General features: G+C 44.2%; 1 protein-coding gene across 2 annotated transcripts in view; it reads left to right on the top strand.

Moving 5' to 3' along the window:
- Positions 1 to 10,206: 10,206 nt before the first annotated feature.
- Positions 10,207 to 22,796, top strand: part of YWHAQ (tyrosine 3-monooxygenase/tryptophan 5-monooxygenase activation protein theta) — a 29,569-nt gene continuing 16,979 nt past the window's right edge. The window contains exons 1-2 of one of the 2 annotated variants that reach the window (XM_074153995.1): positions 10,207 to 10,219; positions 15,931 to 16,229. In XM_074153995.1, the coding sequence (XP_074010096.1) occupies positions 10,207 to 10,219; positions 15,931 to 16,229 (312 nt within the window). Of the gene's footprint in view, positions 10,220 to 14,658; positions 14,827 to 15,844; positions 16,230 to 22,796 lie in introns of those variants that run through there. The other variant, XM_074153996.1, reaches the window with a different exon arrangement.

Raw genomic sequence — 22,796 nt, 5'->3', positions numbered from 1 at the left:
CAGACTGTGAGTTTTAACGTGGGCTCAGCCTCCCTCACGATGCAGAATGAAGACAGAAGTAAAATCACCAGGGTACTTTGTGGCAACGGCAGCGCAAATTAGCGTGTGAGTTCTGTTACCATGATTATAATGCTTTTAACAGGCATGATGCACATCCTTGAAATGCTTTGACAGAGATTAGGTTTCGGCTATAAAGTCCAGATTACTTGATGTCCTTCATTTTTCTTTTCAATTAGGTTGATACAAAAGGCTGTGAGGCTTCTGTTTCACTTTGCTTTCTTTGAGCAGGATAAAAGCAACATTCCCAGCTTTATTTTCCCAAATGGTGGGATGCAATGTTTTGGCCATGTTCCTCCTTTCAGCTCAGAAGCTGTCTTAAAGCATGTTGCTGTGATTTCTCAAGCTGTCCTTTGCTGGGCATTACAAAGGAAATTTCTCCTTTAGGCAAATGCTTCAAAAAATAAATGCTTGGAGAAAGCAAACATCATTCAGAGCAGATCAATCCTGGCAGATGTATACCTGCATTACCATAGGAACTGTGCTACTCCCAAATATTTGGCAGTGAAAGGCTGCAACCAAAATGGGAGCGAGCCCATTACTGCACATACGAGGCATACTGCTTGTAGTATACCTTAAAATGCGTGTCACATCCTCCTGGAAGTGTACTAGGAAGCTTCTGCCCAGGTTTGGGGGAACACAAATGGTAACATTCACATGGGAAGGTAGGTAACATGATGTCCTGAGTTCAGGACATTTACTGCTTGCCCTGCCTTTTTCACCAGGGAGAGGGAACCTTCCCTCTCCCTGTCATTGAAAGGGAGTAGATTTGATTTGAAAAATAAAATATTTGTCTCCCCTTTGCAGACACAGATCCTTAATCCTTCAGTGAAAAGAGGGAGATGCTCAACAAGGTACACACACCCTTCAGCTCCTGAAGGTGAACATTCACTAAGGTTCATCCTTGTGCCTCAGGCCAGTGACTTTGCAGGAGGCTCATGGTCTGGCTGGTTCCCGCTCCAGCCCCAGCCCTGACTGTGAAAGAATGCAAAGAATGTGGGGAAATGGAACAAAAGTGATCTCCCACAGTAAGGGTGAGCCAGGAGAAGGCTTTTTGTCTTTCCCTTTCCGTGCCTAACTCCAGCTGGATGGATGTGAGAGGGATAGGAGTTACGTACAGGGCATTTCACAAACTTGCTCTGAGTTTCACAGAAATGAACAGTCAATACACAATAAACAATAATAACCATGTCCATCTGGGAATGGCAATTCCATCTCCAGTGCACTCAGAGAGCTGCTTAGGCCTAAGGACTGGTACAACAGTGGAACTACAGCTGAAACACGAATACAGAAATCACAAATACTGCACATTCAGATGTGGCTCAAGTCAAGGAGGCACAAGCTTTTCCACCTCCTTCCTTTTGGCCTTCCAAACCAAGAGAGATCTGCCAGCTACCTGGTTTTGTTGTGGCCGTTACCTGCCTTCCTGCACTCTGGCAAACAGCCCAGTGCTGGCCTTCAGTAGCCTAGCTGGTGGCAAGCTGATCTACCACCACAATCCTGTACTGAACTCTGGAGCTTATGACCGTTTGAGAAGGCTGCCTCTTGGCCGCTTCACTAGCAAGTGCTTAGCACAGGAAAAAAAAAGCAAGCAGATGAGGGATACAATGCTAGTTAAGACCCTCACTGTGATAAAAATAAAGAAAATAGAGCTAGGCTGCGGGAATGGTACCAGGGCATCAAGAAAAAGTAAAACAGCCAACTGCTGCATGGTATTACTGAAGACCTAACTGCTCTGGTTCTCTCTGAATCCCAGCGTTGCTCTACCTCATAGACTGGGGAAGGGACCATTCCAAAGAATATCAGATGACACATGACACTGCATATGTTCAGAGATGGTAAAAATACCTCTCTTCAAAACAAATAAGGTCACAGACAACAAGAAATCTGCCACATCCCCTCAGAACACCCTTCCACGTCCATCACAAAGCTTGTTGCTTCCTCCTCCACTGAGCTGATTGCCCAGATGTAGGGCATTACATCAGTCAAAGAAATCCACAGGTGAAGGAAAACCACATCAGTTGGAAGGAAAAGTTATTTTATTCTAACACTGCTTAGTGAACAAGGGGGGAAAACTGCTAGAGACATGTTGCTGGCTTACAGTTTAATTAATGCCCTCAGCTTTGAGCCAGCATAAATTATTATTATGAAGGAAATTGCTGAGCTCAGGCTATGTAAACACTTGCCAAAGGAAAACAATTCTAACAGTTGCTATAGGGAATTCTCTGCAGCTTTCCTGTCATTTTGCAATGTACTTCGTGCTGACCTGCTGGACTTAAATGAACTTATGCCAAAAATAGTGCTCTCCCTTAGTGTGGAGACTGTGCATCAACACAGCTCGCTGGTGGTGCTCATACTAAGGAGGGACTGTGCTCGTGTCTACTCTGGGGTCAGTATTCTAGAGGAATAGGATGTATTTTTCCTCCTCTGTCCTTACCCTCTTTTAAGAAAAACCTGATTTTGCCTGCTGGCAGCAAGGTTGACAGTGATGTCCTTCAAAGTGAGGACAGCCCTAAAAGTGCCCACTTACTGGTTTGCCTCTCATGTACTTTGCCACCCCATATCAAAAGCAGCCATCCACTCTCCTAACAGGGACATACACATCCCCTGAAGCCTCTCACCAGATAATAGCCTTCTACCCTCCTGCTCCTTCCCTGGATATCTAAAAATCCATGCTGTGTTTAATAAACTTCTCCTTGAGTTACCAGAAAAGCATTGCCTTTATACAACAGACCCAGGGGACCAGCAAAAATTCGGGAAGATGAAATCCTTGTAACTTCAGATTTATTTAGGTCTGGAAAGAGTTTGTGAGAATGAAGATCCAAACCTGAGGAAAAGGCAAAAGGACATCTGCACTGGGTTAATGCCTGCAAGCTGGAAAGTAACTCCTTGCTCTTCTCCTTTGTGTTTCCCCAGAGCTTCAGTATAATAAAGAGAAGAGAGACAGAAAAGGGCAGGAAAAGGGCTGATACACTACAGCACAACAGCTATTGGGGATCACGGAGGAGCAGATAACCCTCCTACGGCCTATGGGCTTTAATACTCTAAACCGCTTTTGAGATGCTTAATAATGTTTTTTTGCTCAATGTTTAGCTCTATGTACTCCTTGTTATTTGTTTAAAAATCATTGAAAATATCTTCCCATTCCACAGGAAGCGCAATTAAGTCTGTGCATAAAATAAGGTAAAAGGTACACATGAATCATGGTAATAGTATTCCATCCACCAGAAGACATGCAATAAGCTTGACTAATGCTTTAAACAAAGACATATCTGTTTTTCACAAGTGGCTGCTTGAGTCACACCAGGAGCACAATGCATTTCTGACTCTATGCCCCCGAGATCATACAGCGTTTCTGTGAGGCTCCTTATCTGGCTATTCGGGGGATTCGGCTCATGTATCCACCGCCTCTTCCCACATCTGCACAACACCCTCTCGCTCTTTCATTTTTTTCCCTTACAAAGTCGCTGCAAAATGCACTCAGCAGCAAGACACTAGGATTTCTGTCCTGCCTCCACCTCAACATCAGTGTTATCCATCCAACCATGCTTCTTCCAAATCATATTTCGTTGTCCATATAAAGCTGCTCAGGCCATAGAACAAGGGACTGTTCTGCTCTCAGTGTGCAGGACAAAAGACTGAAATGAAACAGCATCCTCTGAATAACCAGAATAACTCTACAGAAGTCACCGGGATTAGGCTGATTTGCTCCCATGAGGATCTGTGCTGTGTCCTTTGTTTATCTACAAAATGTACCCTGCACAACCAATTAAGGCTTCTTCAAGCTTGGGACCTTGGAACTGATCTTATTTAATACTTTCATTAGCAACCTTGGCACAAGAAAATGAAAACATGCTAATGAAACTAGAGCATATCACAAGATTCAAAGGCTGTGTCAGTGCAGAGGAAGATTAGAGTATTATACAGGTGGGCTAAGAGTAAAACAGGCAGGATAAAACTGAAGACCATGGAGTATAAAGTCATGTATTTAGGGATTAACATCAGAATTTCTGCTATAAACTTAGAAGCCCATAATTTAGCAGCAAAATAGGAGCACCCGTTATTTCTAGCTAAGCACAATCTGACAACCCCTTGCTAATGTGATGCAGGGCTGAGAAACCAAAGTGTGATGCCAAGAGGTATAAGAAGATTCATTTCCACCAGTGAATGTGCTAGCACTGAAAGTCCTACTGGGATCTCACTTGGATGCTCTAAGACGCTGGGCTTTTTGGTTTGAACAACAACAAATTTAGGCTCAAGAGGTGCTGAGGCTGCTTTGGTGGATGGAGGGGAGGAGGGAGCTGCAAAGGGGCTAGCGTACAGAGGGTTTAGGCTACACTCATGCAGACAGTGTGAGTGAATTGTAAGGTAGGACTGCAGCATCTGAGGCAGACGCAGCCAACCAGGCATGCTCCTGCCTTGAAACGTGCACGGAATTTGATCTCGTGCTTCAGTGAACAAGCACAGAGCCTTCCAGCATCCCTTGTACCGCCTCTCCAAGGGTACCCCCAGTGCACTTCTACTCTTCGTAACTAAAGACAAACCTGAGAGGGGAGACAGGCCTGCAGGAACGACTCCCTCAGAAGCTGCCCTAGCGAAATGTTGAAACGTAAGTGGATCTCCCTTGCCAAATTGGACTAGACATAACCATCTCCTTCCAACTAATGAAACACTTCTTTTTGTTCAGATTCCTCAGCTGGGACTCCTATCCTAGTGTTTTGATATCTGATCCCATTTTTCCCCATCTGCTTACACATTCTCTCCCCACACATCCCAATCCATTCCCTCCGCAAGCTGCCTACACGCACCTGACGGATGAGATGAACTACAGAAGGGAATGTCTCACATCAGGCTCTTGTACTTAAACATGGGCATTAAGTAGCTCTTTTGCAATGAAGCATCATCAATATTTCAGCAGCATGAGAAGAGTGAAAAGCCCATAGCTGACTAGGAGCCAGGCGATCATTTGGGAATGTAAAAGATGCCAGGACTTAGTCATCCTATGTTGAAGTTGTGGGAATATAACATAGCAAAGAGAGCAGAGTTTCCAGGGACTGTGGACTTCCATATTACCTCATGCTTGTTGAATAAGCCACAGTGATGACAAGCTACGTGCAGAAATACCCCTTTCAGGTAACGACTGGAAAGACTGATGGAAGAAGGAGAAAAAAAGTAGAGAGAGCTGTACCCTGATCCCAGTGCAATCAAGTCTGCTGCGTACAATCTCCAGCACACCAGTCAGGCTTATGCGTACTGTAGAGAGGAAAACATGCACTTATTGCCTTAGCTCACACTCCTCCTCCCACCCAAGCGGTCAGCTGCTGACTGGGGACTGTCTGGGGTGGTTAGAGTCCAGATAACAAGTGCCTGGCTCTGTACACCACAGGAAACACTCATCCATGTGCTCCACACCTGCAACACCAACAGGTTTCTTGGAACCACCCCGAGGTTCTGATGCCACCACAGTTGCTCACAGCGTAATTTTTTATCCAAACTGGCTCAAACCTCAACCAAGGCTAAAGTCTACAGCGATGAAGATTTTTTTTTAGCCACCATCTCAGCTGCCTCAGGTTCTGCTGTTGTCACTGATGCAGGCAAAAAAAGTGGGAATACTGGTTTTACTTTTCACTCAGGCCAAAGATTAACTGCACAGTGCCTAAAGGTGCAGGCTACTGCTCTATGTCTTGACTAATGATCTGGAAAAGAGAACGAGCAGGGCAAGTTTTCAAGTGACACAATGTTATTTGACAGTCAAAATAGTAGCCTGAGATAAGGTTGTGAAAAAACTGCATATAGACCTAACAAATGCTGGCTGAATGGACAACACAAAGCAGAGGAAACTCCATGTTATCGAGTACAGTCTTGAAAGAAATCATTTAAGTATTGACATGGTCAGCAAAATAAGAACATTTGCACAATGTTCAGCATCACTCCAAAAAGGTGACAGAATATGAGGAAGCAGTGGACTGGGGAAGCACTGGACTGAGTAAAGTCCTGAAAGCATTAAACCATCGTCTAAATCAATATAGTTTCACCTTGCAAGCAGTGTTCAGTTCCAAGTCTCCCATCACAAAGATATACGAGAAACAGAAAGTGTCCACGGAGGTATAATAGAAGAATTTCAGAAGCAAGGATGGACTAAATGAGATTGTACAAATCCCACAATGGGCTTACAAGAAAAATCTTCAAGCAATTAATTAAATACAAAAGACACACATTCACAACAGGCAGCATTCTTCTCTGATTTACACCAGACAAAAATCTGGCCTTATCCTTTTAATGTGAATCAAAGGGAGTTTGTGCTCTGTGAAAGTAAAGCACTAAATGACTTTTCATGACAATCATCCTACTTATCAGGCCCTGCAACTACTGTTCGTACAAACCAATTAAATGGCTGTGTGCCAAGAATAGCAATAAAACCAATTGCATCAGCAATACAGAATATTCCTCCCCACCTGAAAAAATGTATGACTTTGAATGAAAGTATATAAGTATAATATAAAAGGGGAAAATCTAGAGAATTCAGACCCTTAACAAATGATGCTTTTAACCATATGAAATTCAGTCCTACATACAGACCTGACAACTGCTTATGTGCCTCCTGAGTGAACATAACCTGCACATAATTAGTATATAGTCCTTCTATTGGTCTGTCGGGAGTTAACTTCAGCCATTATAAATATTCATCAAATTGGTCTTATATTTGTAGACTTTGGCTTATGTTCAACCTATGGAATTTTATTTAGTTGCTTAAGGATCTGGAAAGAGACACCTGCAGAGGCTCAGTGAGATGGGAAAAATTGTCCCCCGGAAATGTTTCCCACAGGCTACAAAAGGATGTTAGGGCTACTACGCTCAACAATTCAGCAACTTGGAATTAAGCCTACAAGATAGAAATCCACATCTCTCTCTGTAAAGTGTCCTAACAAAGTCTTGGGAAGCAGACTTGACATTTCCAGGATACACCCTTCTATTAATCTGTAAGGGAAACGTCACCGCAGCCTTTCAATATGTAAAGGGGGCTTATAAGAAAGATGGAGAAGGACTTTTTACCACGACCTGTAGTGACAGGACAAGGGGCAATGATTTTAAACTGAGAGAGGGCAGATTTACATTGGACATAAGGAAGAAACTTTTTACAATGAGGGTGGTGAGACACCGAAACAGGTTGCCAGGGGAAGTTGTGGCTGCCCCATCCCTGAAAGTGTTCAAGACCAGGCTGGATGGGGCTTTGAGCAACCTTGTCTGGTAGGAGGTGTCCCTGCCCATGGCAGGGGGGTTGGAACTCTAAGATATTTAAACTCCCCTTCCAACCCAACCCATTCTATGATTGTATGATTCTACAAGAATAAATACATATTCACTAAATAGCCAATAGAGTAGTTTTAATTATTCAATTAAACTGTTCCATAAGACTCCAAGGGGTTCTTGATTCCCCTGTAAACTTATAATAAAGCCAGAGAACTAATTACTTCTCAAATGATTGCTCACTGTAGAAAGTCTTTGTTATTTCACATAACCACTATACAGACCATGTTTGTCCCCATTGTGCCTAAATCTTACCTGGGCAGCTACCCAGCCAAGAACACATCAGTTATAATACTATCCTATGGACACAACCTTTTTCATTTAAGATTTTCCTGCCCTCAGTAATGATAACCTGCCAATTCTAAAGAATCTCCAATCCAATCACTTTTATGATTTTAATGATCCATGCATAGCTTTTCAGCACAGGCAAACATTTATAGAAACATTGTATTTAAACTTACATAAATTACATCAATTCATAGAATTGGCTGTTCTTAAGAAGGGGAGCAATGCTAAATATGTAACAATAATATCTAACCTTTCAAAAACACTTTACTGAAGGTTACACAAACAAGAATAATTTGAGAAGAACAGAAACCATTTAGCTGCCCGGGGAGGAATCCCATAAACAATCGGAATGAAATAAATACTGGGATTTAATTACAGCTTTTCTGTGTTCTATTTGAAAGTTTCCAGTGTTCAAATACATGGAAATTAGATCTGAAAACTCCTCCCAGCATCACTGTTTAACATCTAGAACCCTCAGACTAAACTTCTCATGTACCCATCCATGGATCAGGACCAGATGTGAATCTCTTTATTTGGAAGTATCTCCCACTGCACAAATGACATTACATACCAACACAGCAAATGACAGTGTGTTAACTTGCTCTTTTGGGGGGCATTTGTTGTAAGCATAGGTCTTTTACCTCAACAGAAAGCTCTACTCCCTCAGCAGCAGCAGAACATGAAAAGAGGGAAAGGGGAGGTGTCTCTCTCATGTAGGTTTCCCCAGAAGCCAAAACCTCCCATTGGCAAGCTCACCCACTAATGTAAGAGGCAACCCATTGCCTCGATACCTCTTTCACTAGCCTGAAGCCTTTTTTCCTTTCTTGTAGCTCCATGGACACTCATCCTGTGTGTCTGAGGCTTCCTACAACATTAACACAAGTAATTAAGTGAAACAATTTGCATTAGCACAGGCCATCATTAGGCAGCTTGCTTATAGTGATGGCAGGTAAGTACAACAGTGATAAAATTTTTCAGTAAAGCAAAGACACAGTAAGTTAACTGCCAAAATGAATTCAGTTACTAAAGATGCATGTATAGTGTCCTGTTCTTGGCTTGTCAAAGAACATTTCAGCCTAAAACATGCATATATGTATGTATATATGTGCATATGCCATCCCCTTCTTCCACTGAAGGATTATTTCATTCTTTATATATATATCATTATTAATGGTGTACCAGGTACATAATCACAACTAGTTAGAGATAAGTTCACACGAGAAAGGATAGTTATATCATCTTTCCACAGGTATCTCTGGTTAACTGCTGACTACCTTCTTTCAATCTCCGTCTTTTCTGTCCTCTCCCTTTCCTTCCTTTGGTTTGTCCACACTGGGAATAATCTAACAATTATAGTTTGTTGTTATTGCTCCCTTAGCGGGCTCTGTATTTCGAACAAAAGTGGCTTTCTTTCTAGAACAGAGTTTCCATGTGGGGAATTACTAAACAACCGATAAAGCCTTTCCGAGTACCAGTGCACCTTTATGCATTTCAGTCTTGTTCCCTAGTGCCCCCTTCCCCTCCAATACTTCTCATTCCCCTAAAGACATGGTAAATGTGTGCAGGGCTTATGCTCTCTGCCCTCTGCATTTCATTTTTGCCTTGCACATCCATTCCCGCTACCTGCTTTCTCATTTGTCATAACCATTGGCAAAAAAGCAGAAGAGCCAAAAATCTATACATATCTATTGCAATATAGACATTTTCTGAAACCAGCAATCTCATAGCACCACAACAAACTGTTCATGGATGAGTGAATTTAATGGTCCACTCCCATAAATTGGGTAATTTTTCTTGGATAAAAGCAAGCTATGTAATTAGAAAAGGGAACTAGTTACTTGTAATGAAAGAATAATCAAATCACCATTAAAGGGAAATTAGCTGCATTTATCTTAATTCTAGGGCCCTACTGCTGCCTCCTGATACCTTAAGCTTCAGGAGGATAAAATTTACTTGACAACCTTGGTGACTTTTGCCACTCCTGTTCGTTCATGCAAAAGAGGGCCCTTTATCACATTTTGGCAGAGCAAGTTGCATTTAACTGAACAAAAGCCATTAAACCACTATTTGTTTCATTTCCATAAAAAAAGATACACCTCAACTTTCAGGGATGCCGTTGAGCCACAGTTAGCTCCTCTGTCCTCCCACTTGCAAGTCACAATGGCTGGGACAGAGCCAGGGAAAACAAGAGACAGGCCCCAGGGAGATCTGCAAAAACTTTGTGTCCAACTGGACCGGGGAGGTGCGGCGTACTCCTGGAGAGGAACATCCCATGGGACTCCTCCACCAGTGGCTCTTCGCAGTTGCAGCCCAGTGAGGCCCCAGGACTTTGGAGCCACTTCACAAGAGGTTCACTAGAATTGCATTTTTTATGCCAACTGCCCGAAGAAGGGAATGGTTCTGTTTAGCCAGCGTCCTCCTTCCCTCACAGGGCAAGAGGAGGAAAGGAAAGCTGTCTGAGGTGGGGAGATAGCTCACCCAGGTAACATAGGTTTGACTCTGCTCCCTGGAGCCTTTCCCACTCTTCAGTGCCACATGCCACTGAAGGAAAGGATGCAGAGAAACAGTTACGTGCAACAAGGTGATACACGTTGCACCCCCAGAAAGAGGAGTGGAATTTAACATCAACTACTGCAGTGGTAGGAGGCAAGAAAAAGAGCCAGACAACGGCTGAGACGTTACTACCAACCATTATCAGTAGCTGGTTCAGTGTATCAGACTATAGCAGCATTTACCCCACAGCCGATATCAATATTCATCAATATCATCCTTCATCAGCAAAGACCAAACTACTCCCAGTATGGAGATACACTTACCCTGCAGCCAGTTTAACCAGACAAATGGCACTCGGCAGCAAAACCAAGGTTCGGTACCACCCTCCCACGCTGACAGCCACCTTCCCAACCCAAGTGTTCCTTAACTCCTCTTCTCCCAGCACAAGAAAATGGTTTGCATAAAACAGCACCCACCATTAGCTACACACTCAACAATTTCCTTCAGAGGCTTGTCCACCGTGGAGCAATTAACTTATCCCAGCAATGAACAAGCCGTGCAAGTATTTTGAAAATTTCAGGAGTCCTGTGGCCTTCCTCACAGCAGAATGTAGATACAATACAGAATCAGGCTAAATAATGTTTAAAGAGCTTGATCCCATTAGCTTGCATTTACTCGTTACTTACCAGACACTGATGATGCTTTAGCCTCTACATGTGTGACTTTTTATTTTTAATGTAAGTTTTTATTGAAGAACTCCAACACCTACAACCACCAGAGTGGCTCCTATAAACACGTCAAGAAGTTGGCCAGTTGGAAGTGAAATCTTTTGCTGGTTTCGTGGAAAACTACTCAAACATAGAAAATCTATTGAGAAAATTCAATTTTAGTACGCTCAGTTGACATCTTAAAATTTGCCAGCAGAATTTTCTTCAGACTCCAGCTCTCACTGCTGAACGTCCCGTGCTGCTAAGCAAGTCCTCTTCTCTGCCCAGAAGTTTTACTAGAAGTTGAAACAAGAAAAGAAGGGTAGAAGGTACAACTACAGAAAGACTGACAGCAAAGAGAACGAGATGGAGAGCGTACGGGCAGGAGCGGAGCAGAAGGCAGCAATCAGGAGAGGAGGAGATGGGATAACAATGCAAATTAGGGGCAGATAATGAGGCAAAGGAGATGACAGGAAGTGGCACGGGAGCAAAAGAGAAAAGTCCTTGACCACCAGAACACAGGGCCTTTATAAACACGAAATACATTCTCTTGCTATTAAGCGAACAGACATGAGACAAGTTGTAAAGAATCTCCATCCCACTCAAGGCAGGACACAAAATGAGTAAGTTTTTCTACTGCTACCCACGATGGGGCTATTTCGGATAGCACAGGAGTAAGCTGTGGATCCAAAGAGCTCAGTCAACACTGATGTTCGGTGACAGCCTGTGCAAATCCCATGACAGAAATCTGCTTTTGGGGGTCCTTTGTTTGTGTGTTTACCTTAATTCACTGTGCTATATGTTTGCTTCATGAGATGCCATGTACCCGTTGTCCAGAGTGCAGGGAAGGAAGCTGCTGTCTGTGCCACCTCTACCTCATTTGCTACAGAGATGAAGAAAAAGCATGTGATGGAGGGGGCTGGTTCTGCGGGGAAAAATAAAGGAGAGTCTTAATAGTTATGGCAAATGACTGAGCCTCTAGAAAATGGGATTCTAATTCTTGTAAAGTTCACATGTAAGTCTAAGGAATTTGCATTATATATATTCCTCATTTTTCTCCCACACCCCAACTGAGTAATTTGTGGTGTGAGCTGCTAAGATGCTGAGTGTGAGTAGGTGCGTCTGAAGTCAGTGGTAGGTGGACCTTCAGTACATGCCAAGCAGCGTAAAGTGTTTACCACCCTGGAAATGAAGGTCTTTGATTTAGCATTTACCACTCTGGAAATTAAGGTGTTCTGTTTGTCCACATAGATATCAAGAAGTGTTGATATTTTTCATTTCCTGGACATAAGATAATGCCAACCATTTCATAATGGTGTGACAAGGGTAAAGTCATTAACGGTTAGTAGGATGATAGCACGCCTGAAATGCTCTAAAGGAAATTAATTTATTTTCTTTATTCAATGAAGGATAGTGCTATGCAGTAAACTGTACATTGAAGTACACATGGAATAAGCAACAAAAGAAACATTAAATAGAAACACAGAATGTGAAAGCTTCTGGAGTTTAGTCTCCTGCTAGCTCAGGCAACTACATCACATAAGCACTTTTATAAATTGATCAGGATCCACTTTCAAAGCACATGGGCTTCCTGCCTCAGCACAGGGAAGTTGTTCCACAGTCTCATTGCTCTGAAAATTCCAGATTTTCTAATTCACACCCTAAATGCATTAATGTCAATTTTATACACATTTGACTTCCATTGAAATAACAATTCTACCTCCATGTTGCTCGCTGTCCTTTCGAGACAACATAGATCTCCTCTTAACCTTTATTTTGCTAAACCAAACACAACAAATTCTTTGAGCCTCCTCTCACAAAAGCTCCCCAAAAGAACATCGTACTTAGCAATAGGGTTCCTCTGGGGAAATGAGTTTATTGGCTATGTGATTAAAACCCATATCACAGTGGAGTCCTAAGGCACATAAGCCCCCAGGACCCAAACCTGAAAACCAAGCAGCTCCAGCACACTGCAGGTCTGAAGCAGCACACTGCAGGTCTGAGGCCGCACACGCAGGCCACGTGGCTGCTCTGCACGTAGGTATCGGGCATGCAGTTAAGTCTGGATCCATCTCACTTCCCAACTCTTAAGACAGCTCTGCATTTCTTAACGTAACCTCTCAGGAGGTGGGAGAGAGACAGGAGCTAACTTATATGAGGCTAATTCTAATATATTCCCCATTTTTGAGGGGAATTAGTGAAGGATCTTGATTAGGTCAGCTGTCCTTCCTCAAATAAAACCCACTCACACGTGCCATATAGGTGAAATGGTTAGTTTTATCTCTGATGGAAACGTGAAATTAATCAAAAAAAGGTTTTGTTGCAAAATCAGTCTATTTTGGTCATTGCTTCGTGTGTAAATGAAGATAATCCCTTGGGACTTTGGTGAAAATGAGAGCATATCCTACTGACAAGGGAAAATAAAAAGGCCACCTAGAACGGTAGCAAGTTGCCAGGACAGTAGTTTCTGAGGTAGAGTAATACATTTCCATAATGCTTTCTGAAAGAGCTTCATTAACTTTGAAAGAGGTATTGTTGATAGGTCCTTTTTTTATAACATAAATGCTTCCTAAACTCAAATGACAAAGAGAGTGGCTTGTTTACAGCACAGATCCAATTTCCACATACATAATCCCAGTCCCAGTCCAAACACAGATGAAGAGCTTTACGAGTTGAGACAATAACATCCTGGGGTTGATTCAGAGAATTCATCATCCCATCTGGATGCTGAAGTTCCTCAGCATGACTATATTTGGTGATGCTGGAACTAAAAGGTGAGAAATCTCATCACTTCCCACAGAGCCTCAGCGCTGCACAAAGACATAGGTGAAACTGAACTCGCCAGAGCCCTGACAGACCAGATGCGTTCGATCCATGCCACTGACTTTGTATGCTGAATGCCGGGACAAACAGCACAAACCCACTGTGTCCTTACCATATCCTCTCAGACTCAGGCAGCGCGAGTGCAGACAAAATCGTGCCTCCACTCAGTCAGCGTTTCAGATGCACACACAGCTATAGCTGCCTCACGTTTATCCACTCATGGATGGATAACATTTTGTTATTCATATGTCATAGCACGGACCTAAAATTCCAGTCTCTGTCCTTTGCACCTCTGACCTCAAGAATCTGAAATCAGGAAGGGGAAAAAAAGCAAATATATTGACTGTTGCTTATGTGAAATGCTTGCCTCCCCCTGCATGGGGCTTCAGGGATACAAACTTCAGGAACACCCTCCTGTCACCCTACTCCCAGGGGCTGAGCACAGCCACCCTCATTTGAAAATGGCTTTTAAGAACCTGCCATTGGGAAATAAAAAACAAAAAAACGTGTCAGGCGCAGAATGTGTATGAAATCCCCGCCGCCCCCACCCGGGGACGGGGTAGGGGCAGGGAGGGGCGGCAGGCCGCGCCGAGCGCTTCTTCTCCCCGGCCGCGGGAAGGCGGACTTTGGCCCCAGCACAGCCACTCCGGGACAGCCAAACAGGCCCTCGCCGGCCATACCCGGCCCCGCCCAGGCCACCTCAGGGCCACCGGGCCGGGCCGGGCCCGCCGCCCCGCTCCTGTGCGAGCTCCCGCCCGCCGGCGGCTGAGGGGAGAGGCGGGCCGAGGGCGGCAGCATCACCGTGGCGACAGTGACGTCATCTCACCCTGGATCTAATTGGAGGAAACCCCGTGGCCCCAGCCGCAGCCCACGGGCCAACCGAGCTTGCGCCCTGCCCGCGCTCGCCCCCGCGGCGGCGCGCTCTGCCGGGATTGGCCGCCGGGACGCGGAGGGGCAGGGCCCGGCCGGCAGAGCCGGCTGCGATTGGCCGCGTGGGCGCGGGATGAGCAGCGGGTAGGCTTGCCTGTGCCAACGCCCTTTAGCGCTGGCTCTCGCCGGAGACGGGAGCGGCTCTTTCTCTCCGCCACAGCCCCGAGCCAGGCAGCTGATCGGGTGGCGCCCGCGGCCCGGCCTAGCGCAGCGGACTCAGGTGAGCGCCGTGCCGCGGCCCGCTGGCGGGCGCGGGCCCGGGCCCAGGCCCCTTCTCGTGCCTGCCCGCCATTTTGTGAGCGCGGCGTGGAGCGGCTCGGGCGGCCCCGGGGAGCGGGAGGCGCAGCCAGCCCAGCGCCGCCATTTCGCACCCCGGCGGGGCCGCCGGCTTCCTCTTTCCGCCTTGGCCGCCGTGGGGGCAGCGCCGCCCGCCGTCCCTCCCTCCCTCCATCCCCGCCGACCTCCTCCCCTCATGCTCCCCTCGCCACCGCCCTCCCTGGGGACGCCGGGGCTGAGCCCCGACCCGCTGCCGTGCCCCACCGCGCTTCCTTCACCGGCGGTGCGGGGCCGCCATCCCGGAGCCTCGGCCACTCCCGCCCGGGGGTAGGCGGGGAGGCCCGGGCCCCGCCGCGCTCTACGGAGCTCTACGGAGCGCGGCGGGGCCCGGGCCTCCCCGCCTACCCCCCACCCGCCGCCATGAGGCGAAGCCCGTTGGGGTTTAACCCCTTCCTTGCCTCCTCGTCTCGCTCCTTTAGTATTTATTTTTCCCCGGTTTTGGCATTTTCTGCTCTCACCCGCAGGTCTTGTGGCGCATGGGGGAAGGGGCTTTGGGCAAGGCCTCCTCAGTCTGGCTGGTATCTCTAGGTATCCTTCTCTAGGCCCCCCGTTAGGCAGCATATTAATACGTTCGCATAAGGATGGAAAGCAGGGTGAGGACAGAAAGTCCGCTTTTGATGGAAAAATAGCTATTTCTTCAGGCTGCTGGCACTGAGTGTGCCTTCCCCAGTTGGGTTTCTAGGTCGTGGTTTCCCACGGGGAATGGATGGACCCTTGAGACGAGTCCTCTGTCGTTAGCCCTACGTGGATGCAGCAGTCCATCATCTCCACGAAGCTCCTGGAGATGGGGAAGGGGAGGCTCAGCATGATCCTTGTTTTCTGGTGGGTCGCCAGGGGTGGTGTGAGATCGTGCTCCATAGTGTTTTATCCCAGCATCATGGTTACCCTCTTCTTTCTGGCAGGTTTTGAGGTGTGTTCTCGTGTCGATAGTGCGACGTCCCCAGCTTCTCCTGCTTTTGCTACTATACTCCTCTTGCCCCACTGCCAGCCACCATGGATAAGACCGAGTTGATCCAGAAAGCCAAGCTGGCTGAGCAAGCTGAGCGCTACGATGATATGGCCACCTGCATGAAGGCAGTAACTGAGCAAGGTGCCGAGCTGTCCAATGAGGAGCGCAACCTGCTCTCAGTGGCCTACAAGAACGTAGTGGGGGGGCGACGCTCTGCCTGGAGGGTCATCTCTAGCATTGAGCAGAAGACGGACACCAGTGACAAGAAGATGCAGCTTATCAAGGACTATCGGGAGAAGGTGGAGTCTGAGCTCAGGTCCATCTGCACCACTGTGCTGGTGAGTGGGGATTTTCTTTTTTCTTCTATTTTTTTTTTTTTTAAGAGAAAGAAATACAGTATTCATGTATGCTGCTGTACTGGGGAATAAGACCGGGAACTTGGCTGGGGAATATCATCTGAAGTACTGTGCTGGGGTAGGGGAAGTCAGTGCAGTCAGTAACTTCTGCAACGGTTATGTGGGTTGCTGTGAGGAGGAAGATCATCTGCACTCTGCTATGGGCCCCACATGTGTAGAGGCATTTGAGATACACTCAAAATTGAGTGTATTTGAAGTACGTTTTTGCATGGAATGATCCATATGCACTAGGTAACTGCAGAGATGCAGAGAATTTAACCTCATGCCTGTTTGTGCTGTGATTAGTTACCATATCTATTCATAAGATAAACTGAAAAGAAAATGAGAAAACCCCTTTATTTGTTCAGATCAGAGCTAGTAGCCTGTTAAAAGCATTTAAAGTAACGGGGTGTGCATTTCATTTACATCTCATGAAGAAAAATACTTTCAAGGGTTTCTACGAGACATTTTGAGGATTTTTTTAAATATAAAACATGATTTTATGAGGTAAGACACACTGAAGATAAGAAATAAGGTCATGTAGAAATTGGCATTGTCAGATTCAAGCTGACTTCTCAGGGGAATCTTTAAGATGAATTTGCAGTAATTCTGGAATAATGTAAAACTAAAGTTTGAAGACTGGCATGACACCCTGAGTGTGCATCAAAGCCCAGGAATGCATCTCTGGACAAGCAGCAGAATTCCAGATGGCATCGATAGCGGAACCGTACTGCACTGTAGTGGGAGCTGACGAGATGCTTGTCAGCAGCGTGGAGGCTGCTGGACCCTGTTCTCCGTCACCAGGGAGTTGTGGCTGCAGAAAGCTTCATGTGTCTAATGCAATAGTAATTGTGTGGCAGATAATCTTCAGAGGTTTATTTGCTTCTCTTTAATACCCTTATGCTTCATGCATGCTGCCACCTAGATTTTGGGGTGGTGTTGTTTTGTTTTTTTTTCTAAATTAGTCAAAACGAGTTACCTTTGCTTGAAAATCATTTGGAAATTTATTAGCTTAATGAATCGGTTAATTCCTTAACACATTTCAGAGTCTATGTCTTCCAAAGAAGCTGTTTCTACAGTTTCAGGCGTAGTTAAGTTGTAAAACTTTCACCTTTGTGAAAATTACATGACTTGTGTAGGGCACTGATTGCTGCATCCTGTGAGTTTCACTGGACTTCGGGGTGCCACCATTTGTGCTGTTGTCACTCCTCTCAACCTCCTCTCCTCAGTGCCCCACTTCAGAACTAACTTCTTGGGACTTCAACATAAATAAGATCGCTCTTCAGAATTCTTAATCTCCCTCTGTCCTGCTACCAAATCTAGCTCCTAAGAGAGAGTTATGCATAAAATCTCATACTGGTGGCTGTGCCACCTTAACAAGGAGCTCATGCTTCCATAGGGAGATGGAATGTTTCTGATAAAGGTAGTAAGCCGTTTCATGCAGTGTCTATACTGAAATTATTCCAGTTGCATCAAATGGTGGACAGCAGGTAGTCTGGTAGCCATGCTAACACAAACCCCTGGTGTGGGGAAAGCAAGCTCTTCCTGTGCTAGCCAAATTTTTCCATGTGTTCTAGTCTTTCTCTGTTCTCAGCGATGGTCTGGTTGGCAACTCTCTCCTTCCCTTCTCGCCTGGAAGGCAGCAGGAAGCAGTGAAGACCGAAACCTACAGCTGTGCAAGCTTTTCCTGTGCTGCCCTTTTGGCAAAGGTGTGCCTTCCTTTGGTGGGGGGAGATGTCAGCGATTTGCTGCAAGCCTTCCGATTTTTACTCTTCCTCTGAGGACCATGTGCAGTTACGTTCCGTTCTACTTCTCCCTCTTTCCTCCTCCATCTACCACTCCCATGATCCATGAGTCAGCATCCGAGAGGCTGGAACTCACAATGTGCAGGCACTACAAAGGATGGGTTTCCTAAAGCTGAGCTACAAAGCGGTTTTGACTCCTCCTCCTCCTCCTTTGAATGATAATTTCTTTTTTACTAATACTATAGTAAATGCTTGTAGCCTTTTTAGATCTCTTAAGTTGAATCTCAGAGATGCTTTTTTAATTCTAGGAAGGCAGCTAAACTGAAACAACTGCTGGCAAGCAGTATGGAAAGGTTGCTTGTCATCTGGAGTATTTGGATTTAGCAAGGGTGGATGTGTTGGGTGGAGTGCAACTGCTGTTAGTCATACTACTAACAGTTTTTTCAAAAGGCGCTTTTTTTTTTATTTTATTACTGGTATGGCAGAGCTTTTCAAATGAAGTGTAGCTGCCTTTGTAGAAACCTTCACTTAGAAATACTTGTGCTAGCATTACAAAGTACTTCTATTTTTTATTAAAAAGGTAGCAACACTGAATCTGCATTTAATTTTTTTTTTATTCCTGTGAAAAATGCCTCAAGCCAGTTAGGTAAGGCATTCTTTTAGGGCATCGTTTGATAAGGAACTTAAATTTCGTCACCACTAGAATATAAACATCAAAAATTATGTTGAGATACCTAAATATATATATGTCTATAAAAATGTATACTAATTAATTAATTTATAACCACCAACAGTGGTCGCAGCAAGATAGTCCATCTCGTGCCAAACAGTGAAGACATTGCTTTAACTAGCTGGTCTTGCAAGTAGGAGTAGATGTGATCTGAACCCTTTTTAAGTGCTAATTTTATGACTGGTCTTTCAGGTGAGAGTGTCTCTTTAATGAAGAAATGGTGTGACTTTGTCAAACAACTTGCACAAATGTTTTATTTGAAAGGTACATTAGCAGGTTTTGTTGAAGTCCCTCTATTGATTGACTAGTTCTTTGGTAATTTAGAGAATTAATGTTGAATCATCCCTTATGAATCATAGTAACAGGTTGGCAACTTTATTTTTTTTTTTCAAGATAAAGTTGAACTATATTGTTTCAGATACTTTCTGAGCACAAAGTTCATGTTTCTTTATATTCTTTGAGTGATTTCAAGGCAGAGGTACTAGATAATGTACCTCTGGGGGGGGATGGGTGCAGCAGCAACTTTCTCATACTGAAATAATGTGAAACTGCAGATGGAATGTATGATAATACTAATGCTTTATTGTATATACACACTGCTGTTCAGTGACTTCAGGCTTTCAAAAAAGGATAACTTTTGGGTTGGAAGTTCTCTGGGGAAGCAGATCAAACTACTGGGTTTGCTGAGAGCTTCAGTCCCTTTACATAGTGATAACACATGTTGCATTCAAGCTCCTTCTTTCTTTAGAGAGAACTAGTGTAAAGGAAGGAAGGACATCAAACCTTGCCTGGAAGGAGTTCACTCTCTGCCTGCAACTTGAGGGTTTTCTCATGTATGGAGTTCTGCATATGTTAAATTTCTAGGTCCTGATGTTGGAGCTCTTTGTAGAACAATAGAGATGAGGTTTGATGACTACTTGCCCACAGCTTAAAACTTGATTAAGATGCAATGGCTAAAATCATTACAGCTTGGAAACAACTGTATCTTGATGGTTACTTCCTGCTCTGTCTCTAGCTGAAACTTAAAAAGTTATTTTAATATACTTCTAAATTCTCTTCATAGAAAAGTTGCATCTGTTTTTACGGTGACCTCTCTAAACAGTTTTGCATTGCACTATGTCAGGCCCACGTTGGCCAGTTTTTCTAGAAATGAGCAAGGGCATCATGAACTTTTAAAAATGGACCAACAGTAGCATTATTTGTGCTGTTGATCACTTCCTGTGCCCTGTGGCAGTGCCTGCAATGAAATACTCTTGAGCTATAAGGTGTAGCTTATTTCAATTTTTACTGTCTTAAGGTTGAGAGGATGCTTGTAAATGTTTGATCTTCTGTGAGATTGCAGTGTTAATTGTTGAAAGCATGTATTAGTGTGGTGCTCTTGCCAGCTCCCCTTTCCTTCCTTCCTTCCTTCCCCCCCAAGGTTGCAATGTTGTTATTACTTCTGCTTTGTTTAATCAAGAAACAATAAATGCTAATAAAAACAAGGGTGAAAATCTGTGTCCACTTTCTAATTTTTACCTATTTTGCAGATCTAGTTCTAAAGTTAATCGCTTAAAAATAAAACAAAAATCCCCATGTTAGAAGGTAATGTTCAAAGCAGTTTTTTCAACAGCACCAGTTCTGAGCTTCATTGAAAATGAAGTTGGTATTTTCTTGCAGCAGCAAAATGATTCCTCATGTCAGCTAAAATATCTGATGTCAGATGATGAATAAGCTTTGACCATAACCCTCTTTTTTCCCTACTGTTACCTCTGGCCTACAGAAAAGTGAAATCTTTATTTTTATTATATGTGCAGAAATCTGGCGGATTCAGTATCAGCTTGATGCTGCTGTATGAACAATTTACTAGTTTCATGTCTTCTGAATCCTTTTTCTCTGCTTTCCTATTTTCAGTGAACTGGCAGAGTTTCTGTAGAGAGACATAGTGTTGCAGAGGTGAAACACTGGGATCCGAGTAAAAGGATATTACAATCTTTTGACACTGGGAACTATGTAGGATGCAATTTCATTCTGAAGGTTGGGCATGCTAATCACTTAAGACTACTTTTGGACTTGACTTAGCTGTCCCGATAGCGGTTGGAACAGTGTTTCAAGTATTACTTTTTTGCCTTTTGTAAATTAAAGCTAATGCTATTGACTCATCCTTTTTAAGTAACTGACAAAAAGGAGTAGCTACTTCATGACTCAAAGCCAGACCTTAGGTTGGGAACATTAAAGCATTCCCCACAATTCTGGATTTGCCAAGTAATTTGGAATAACAGTCGTCTTTTTTGATTGAAGATCACACGTGGTGAGAGTTGAGTCTCTTGGGTGTTCTTAGCACAATTTCTAGGAAACACATTTGTGGTAAGAATTGTGGAACTTAATGCATGAATCTTTTCTAGTTCAATATGCTTGAAACTAAATTTCATTATTTGAACTGAACTTGACTTATTCATAGTTGTACCTTCTCTTAAGTCAGTTTTTGCCCTTTGTTAGAATCTGCTGGAGTGCTACACTTCTGTGCAAGGAAAACTGAATCCATTTCTGTGAAAGGACTGAGACTTGCAGAGGAAGGGGCTGGAATGCACTGAGGTTCTTGAAGCAGCTGAAAAGTGTTAAACGCCCAACTAAAAATCATTGAAGGAGTTCTGATGGTAGAGGAAGCCCCCATCCCCTGCAGTCGTTTGCTGCCCCCTCCCCCTGCAACTGGATACTGAATTTCTAAAACAGGCAAGCGAGCTAGTGAAGGATACAAGGTAAACGGCAGCAAGGTATTCTGTCTGAGGTTCTCAAAACTTGCACCATTGTGTTATTTGTGTGTACAGTGTCATTTCCTTTGATTTGCATGGATATCTCCATCTTGAGATGAAGCTGAGAATAGGGTTAACTTATATCTGTTGACAGCAGAAAAACCTGAAGAGCAGTGCCTTGTCTGTTTTTAAAAATTTAAGAAATGACCTTATGTGGAATTCCACTTCCGCAAAGTAACAGCTCCTAACTGCTCTGAAAGGCCTGTCCTGATTGATAACATCCTATAAAAAGCGGGGTGTAGAGTAATTGAAAATAGGAAATCATAATACCAATGCACGTGACCAGCTGTTGAGAATGGAGCAGCGAAAGCCCTATCCATCTCTAGTGTCAAAGCCATTTTTTAATGAAGGTAAGCTATAGATTAACTAGCCTGGTTGTAGTCAAGGCTATTAAAGCTTTGTCTAGACTATACCTCAGTTCACTTGTACAGGAGGTCCACAAAGATGATCAGAGGGCTGGAGCACCTCTCCTGTGAGGACAGGCTGAGAGAGTTGGGGTTGTTCAGCCTGGAGAAGTGAAGGCTCCAAAGAGAACTTATAGCCCCTTCCAGTAGCTAAAAGGAGGCCTACAGGAGAGATGGGGAGGGACTCTTTATGAGGGAGTGTAGTGATAGGATGAGATGTAACAGTTTTATATTGAAAGAGAGTAGATTTAGATAAGATATTAGGAATAAATTTATTACTGTGAGGGGGATGAGGCACTGGAACAGGTTGCCCAGGGAAGCTGTGGGTGCCCCATCCCTGGAAGTGTTCAAGACCAGGTTGGATGGGGCTTTGAGCAACCTGCTCTAGTGGGAGGTGTCCCTGCCCATGGCAGGCGGGTTAGAACTCAATGGTCTTTAGGTCCCTTCCAACTCTAACCATTCTATGATCTAGAATTATTCAATTTCCTAGAAGACATATACTGGTTTGGTGGCCTTGAGAAGGTAGGATGTGTTCACTAGATAGAACCAGACCACAAAGACACAATTTCTGTTTTTCTACTAATGCAGTGAGGCTTTTAGCAGATTTTTGTAAATCACTGTCATACTTACCTGCCAGACAGTTGTCATGCAGGCATTTCTGGTACATTAGATACTAATATGATAGATGCCTTTTTGAAGTAAAATGTGGAAGGCTATATGTCGGAGAAGTAGAACTTGATGAGGAAAGAACACACTTGAGTTTGAAGGTTATTAGCGGTTGATTTCTTTATGAAGGCACAAATTGGGGTTGTTTAGCACGTTATTAAAGCAGTAGATTG

The sequence above is a fragment of the Numenius arquata genome, chromosome 9, assembly GCF_964106895.1.
Source record: "Numenius arquata chromosome 9, bNumArq3.hap1.1, whole genome shotgun sequence".
Lineage (NCBI taxonomy): Eukaryota > Metazoa > Chordata > Aves > Charadriiformes > Scolopacidae > Numenius > Numenius arquata.
Note: the sequence above shows the minus strand (reverse complement) of the source record. Positions and strands in the feature narration are given on the sequence as shown.